The sequence below is a fragment of the Nannochloropsis gaditana genome (assembly GCF_000240725.1).
Source record: "Nannochloropsis gaditana CCMP526 unplaced genomic scaffold scaffold532, whole genome shotgun sequence".
In the NCBI taxonomy this organism is placed as follows: Eukaryota; class Eustigmatophyceae; order Eustigmatales; family Monodopsidaceae; genus Microchloropsis; species Microchloropsis gaditana.
This window is the reverse complement of record NW_005803421.1, coordinates 1-5,647: the sequence shown is the minus strand read 5'-3', so window position 1 is coordinate 5,647 and position 5,647 is coordinate 1. Positions and strand designations below refer to the sequence as shown.

At 54.9% G+C, this 5,647-nt stretch overlaps 1 protein-coding gene across 1 annotated transcript; it reads right to left on the bottom strand.

Annotated features, from left to right (window-relative positions):
• Positions 1–363: 363 nt before the first annotated feature.
• On the bottom strand, positions 364–4,130 carry HXT (MFS transporter, SP family, sugar:H+ symporter; the record flags this gene model as incomplete). The annotated part of the gene is made up of 9 exons (XM_005854349.1): positions 364–418; positions 935–1,077; positions 1,303–1,412; positions 1,909–2,089; positions 2,506–2,628; positions 2,898–3,029; positions 3,361–3,516; positions 3,665–3,723; positions 3,956–4,130. 9 exons carry the CDS (start codon positions 4,128–4,130, stop codon positions 364–366), a joined length of 1,134 nt encoding a protein of 377 aa, XP_005854411.1.
• Between the last annotated feature and the right edge of the window lie 1,517 nt (positions 4,131–5,647).

The following is a 5,647-nucleotide window of genomic DNA, read 5'->3' as shown; positions in this document are numbered from 1 at the left end:
CTCTCCGCAAAGTTTGCACGTCAGAGGCCTCAGATAAATTCGAGTCTGACCTCTGAAAAAGACTGCAAAGACGGTTCATTGAGGTCATCTCTCCCCCTATCAGATTGTCATGTGTGCTCGGTTGTCCTCTTTTCGGACTGTAGACAATGGGAAGATCGTCTCCTCTCCGAGGGCTTGGAGGAGGCAAGCCGCTGCGCTTAGAGTCCTTTCCGGGCGTTATTATCCCCCAGTAGGTCATCGAGGCCTCCACTTTCTCAACAAACAATAAATGCTTTGAAATATCCAACACGCGTTTCCAATCAATTCCGAGCCCCTCCTGCACCTACGTCCTTTTCCCGATTACCATCCTGCCCGCTCTCAGATCTATCTTTTCTTCTCGCCCGAACTTGTGCTCGTCTCGAAATCAACTGCAACTTCTCTGCTAATGGCGTATCAGTAATCCATACTTGGAAGAGCGCCTTCATATCCTCGAGGGAGACGCCTTTTGTTTCAGGGAGTAGAAGCAACACGAATGTGGCCATGCAGAAGCAGCAGAAGGCGAAGAAGAGAAAAGTGCCCCATAGATTGAGGCTATCCCGCAGAATTGGGAAGATGAAATGATACAAGGAAAGTGATCGATGAGTATGATGGGCGATGGGAATGTATAGACGATAATAAACCGACTCACGAAGCTTCCGTGCGTACAGGCGCCCGGGGGAAGCGCTACTACCTGCTCAGGGCCAACATCCTCTCAGACGACGAATACTTATGTACATATATACATGTGCATATACACATATATATATATATAGCACGGATACAAGACAAAGAAGTGGCCAAGAGACTCTTCTGGTCTCGGCCCCGTAGGGGGAGACAGGGAAGAACGTACGAAAGGAACCACGGAATGCATAAGCTGCTCGCATCCCTCCTTCCACCGCCCTTGACGACTACTCACTTTTCCGGGAGGATCATGACAGGCACCGCTTTTGCGATGCAGAAATTTGTCAGCCAGTTGGCAAGCGTGGTGATCGTCATGCATTTGCCCCGAAGGCGCTGGGGAAAGATCTCTGCCGAGACGACCCATGCTAGTGGCCCCCACTACAAGGAATGGAGAAAAGCAGGGAGGGCAGCGGTAAGGAGGACAGCAAATTTAAAGCAATTGAAATACGGGGGTGTGCTGGAAACGGAGATAGATCGAAGAGAAGGTGTGAAGAAGCGTTAGTAATGAAGGTGAGGGGCTTTTGGAGGGATATCAGAGGAAGGACCTTGAAGGGCAGACTAAATTGCAGCGAGGAAGGAGAAGCTGAGAACATACTGTCTTACCGAGTAGGCGAAGTTCATGACGTACAGAGCTGTACAAGCAATGATGACGCCAGCGAGGCGCTTATCGTTCTGGTAGTCAAAGGCAGCGGAGGTGAAGAGCGCGAAAAGGGCTAGTGACAATGAAGGAATTGAGGGGGCGAGGGTAAGATGCAACTTAGCGTACGGCCAAGACAAAACACCCTCAGTAAACGAGTATGTGGATACGGGGAAAGGAGATGCGCGCTAGAAATGAAGATACGATCATGGAAAGGACCGTGTGAATCACAATAGACGAAGGAATCGAGCCATTGCAAAGGCAAGGCCATGCGCACCCCGAAAAAAGCCTCACATGTACTCTCCGTCCAAAGTCTCCTTCCCGTTCCCCTCTACCCAACCCCCATCTCCTCGTCTATCCTCAGCACCACGCGCGCAGCCATTCAACTACCCTTTGAACATCGTCTCCCCAATACCTCATATCCGCGCATTGTGTGCTTCACTCTCCGTCGATCGAGGGGTGCACGTCCTCAAATCTCGCACAGACAAGACTCTACAATGCCATTTTATTTTTCAAATCACCAAACCAAGTATCGAGATAATTCACTAGCGTCTCGCATGCGGACCTCTCACCCGTGAATAAAGCCATCCCCAGCCCTCCGCAGACAAGAAGAAGCCGGCGCCCCGCCCGGTCCACCAGGTAGAGGGCAAGGAAGGTGCTGAGATAGTTGACGAGGGCCACGGCCAAGTTGGCGAGGATAGCCATCTCAGAGGCCAGGAACTTCTTGAAGATAACGGGGGCGAAGTACATGACCTGCGGCCGGGAAAATAGCAGAAGAAAACGGGAGGGGACAACTAAGCGTTGCAGGCGTTGGGGCCGTGATTGTCCTGCCGTCCGGTAAGGCAACCCTGCTGATGTGGACACTCCGGGCCTCGCTACATGGTTTGTTTACCGAATCCCGTGGCTCTTAAGGATCGCCATGCCGGGCATGCGCTTCGCGGGGGCCACTCTCTCGCACCATTCAAGACACCGACAGGACGTTCAAAACCCTCTTACCATTGCATTCAAGATCCCTTCTGGCCCTACACTCCCCTCGTTACGCTTTCTCTCTTACACGTGCTTGCTTGCTGTCTTTACGCGTCCCTCCACGTCTATTCGTATATCACATATCTTCCCTCGCATCCATCTACCGTCCACCCCTTCCCCTCCATTTCTAAAGGGGAACCCACCGCATTGATGCCGGAGAACTGCTGCAACAACTGCACGCCGAAGCCCAGCATGGTCCTGTACAACATAAAGTCCACGGGCGAGACCAAGTCCTTCCAGGCGCCCTTTTCCATTTGTGCCTCCGCCTGAGGGAAGAACACGGGTAGGAAGCGGATGCATAAGGATCTTAGTGCTGGAGGTGTTTCTCGATACTTGGCAACTCGCTCCAACCGCGCACACGGGCATCGTCTTTGCGTCGGTCGCAACCCTCCTTCTCACCCTCGACCCAGGCCTCTCACCCATCTTGCCTCTATGCTAACGATGTACCCCCCTCTGTTCCCCTTTCCGCCTTTGTCACCTGGCCCCCCTCCACTTCCCTGCCCTCGAGCCCGTTCCCTCCCAGAACATTCCCTACCTCCACAGCCTCCTCGATGCCTGCGAGCTCGCCTTCCACCTCCTCCTCTTGTCGGATCCGACCTAAGGAAGCCTTGGCCGCCTCACTCTTACCTTGCGCCACCAGCCAGCGGGGCGACTCTGGGAGACAAATCTAAGGTGCAGTATGGCATGTACAGGAAGGAGAGAGAAGAAGGGGAATAGTTGGTACGTGTCGGTGAATGTGAGCTTGAAAGAGAAAGCCATCGAGGGAGGGACAAGAACAAGGAGAAAAGGATAGTGGCGACTGTATGAAAGAGGATACGACAGGTGATAAGAAGGCCTCGCAAAGAACGATACATCTCGATAGAGACGATGAAGATGGCCAGAGCCGTCAATTGCACCAAGGGAGACAAAAAGGGGGAGAGAAAAGCAGCCAGCCAACCAGAAATGTCCCGTCTGCCCTACACCACTTGACAGAGCAGGCCGCGAAGACCACTCCCTACCATCAGGAGCATGAGAAGGAGGGAGAAGAAGCCCTTGCCACCGTAGGAAATGCGCCAGCCTTCGTCCCAGTGCTGCAAGCCCACGTTCAGGCCCCCGGCCAGTAGGATGCCGGCCGTGATGGAGAGCTGCTGGATCGAGACCACCAGACCTCGAACCTGGAGGAGGAGGAAGGGAGGAAGGGAGCGTGGGAGGGAGGGAGCACTTCGGAAGAAGAGAAGGTTGGAAGGGGTGGAGCAGGTAGGAAGTTATGGAGGGAGGGAGGGAGGGAAGGTAAAAGGAACGTCGAATGAGAGGTCGGCTCACCTTGGGGGGCGCGGTCTCTGACTGGTAAAGAGTAGCTGCCATGGACAGTCCGCCCACACCTGGAAAGGAAGGGAGTAGGAGGGGAAGCAGAAGGGCTTGGTGGGCGAGACGCAGTCAAAACAGGCGGAGCGCCCAGAGAGTTCGAGCGGCGTTTGGCTATCTCGGAGAACGTCCAAAACCCTAACAGCGAGCCTCCCCTACCACTCATCACCAGCAATAAGCGAGCAGGGAGATGAAAGCAGCCTCCCCTGAACCCCCCCGGCTCCCTCCCGGGCCGCCGCCCGAACCTACCGACGCCGGAGATGAAACGGCCGGCCAGAAGCATTTGGTAGCCGCTGGGGACAAGCTGGATGACGGCGCCGACGGTGAAGACGAAGGACAGGAATATGATGCAGCGTTTTCGACCCATGAAGTCGGTCAAGAAGCCCGAGGGGAGCGAGCCGACGATGCAGCCCAGGGAGAACATGGCGGTGATCCAGCCTGTGGGAAGGAAGGATCGGGGAGGGATCAGGGAGAGGGAAGGTCGGACTAGCTGGAGAGAGTGGCTCAATGATGTGGACCGCGGGCAAGTGGCTTCTCTCGACAGCAACTTCTCTCCTCGTCTGATAGCAATATCGATGTCGCTATCAGCGATCGAGGCTCTCGACGAGTCGCCTGTACGCGTGCTCGGCCATCGTATTCACTGCCCACGCTCTTCTCCTCCCCGACCAAGCCCGGTGCCGAGGCCGCATTCTCGTACCTACCTTACCAACGCACACACCTCTCTGTCCCGGGCCATTCAAAGTCCTCCCTCCCGTGCATTTCCTTCTCCTTGACCTCCTCCTTCTCTCCTCATCGGGTCCTTCCTCCTTTCCTCCCCCCCACCAAACGTTACTTATCCCCTTTCATCTCAGAGGCCTACCACCCGTGTCAGTCCTCCCTCCCTCCTCTCTCTCTCACGATAACCTTTGTTTTCAAGCCGTTACGAAGGAACGATCCCCTTACCTTGCTGGTTGGCCACCCAGGCCGGATCGGACTTGTCGCCCAGGGCCGGCCACCCGAAGAACCGTCTGAAGCCCGCCATTTCGAAGGTGCCTCCCGAGCCCCCTGAATGGGAAGGGTCGAGGCGTGACCGTGTTGTGGAAGTGGTGTTCCTTGGCTGAAGAAAGCCGTGGATGACCTTACCTTCACCAGTCTTCCACTATGTGACTGGCGGTACCCCTCCCCGCCCCGTTCTTTCCTCCCTTCCCCCTTACCAATGTCGTAGCCAAAGAGAAGGCCCGACAACGCAGTGATATTGGCAATGACGTAGACAAAGCGTTTCACAGGGTACTCTCGGTGAGCATCTGCGTCAGCGCCATGCCCATTCTGTGTGGTAGGGATCGAAAACCGCCGTAAAAGAACACGCCAAACGGCCAAGTAGCGACTGTCCACCACGATCATATCACACCACAAGATCCCAACTCCGATGTACTCCATATCACTCTATAGTCATTTGCGACTTGCCTCAACATCAGCAGAATTCTCCCCATGGCTGAGGCCGCTCCCCGCGTTGTGGCCGGTATCAGGCTGGTCTGACGGCCCCTTTTGAGGTGAAGACGAGACTGCCATGAGACAGGACCAACGAGCCCGAGGCACGCAGTAAGGTCTGTGAGATCTAAGATGCGAGGAAAAGTTAAGACGGTGAGGCAGGTATGGCTTGGTGTGCGGCAACATTCCCATATTCATGGAAAGCGCGTGGTACAACCCCGCGGATCGACCTCCCCTCCTGATATATTATCCACTGATTCAACACCTTTCAGATGACCAAACACACACCGCTACCCCTGTATCCGCATGCACACTTGATAAACATGTAGAAATATCCTGTAGCGGGATTCAGCGCACGGCCGAGTTTTATTGTCGGCGGGATTCTCAGCGGGCACATGCATTTTTCCTTGCACATACAGCACTTGAACTTTGTGCTTGAGGACCGTACGAGGCTATTGCTCCCCCACCTGTTCC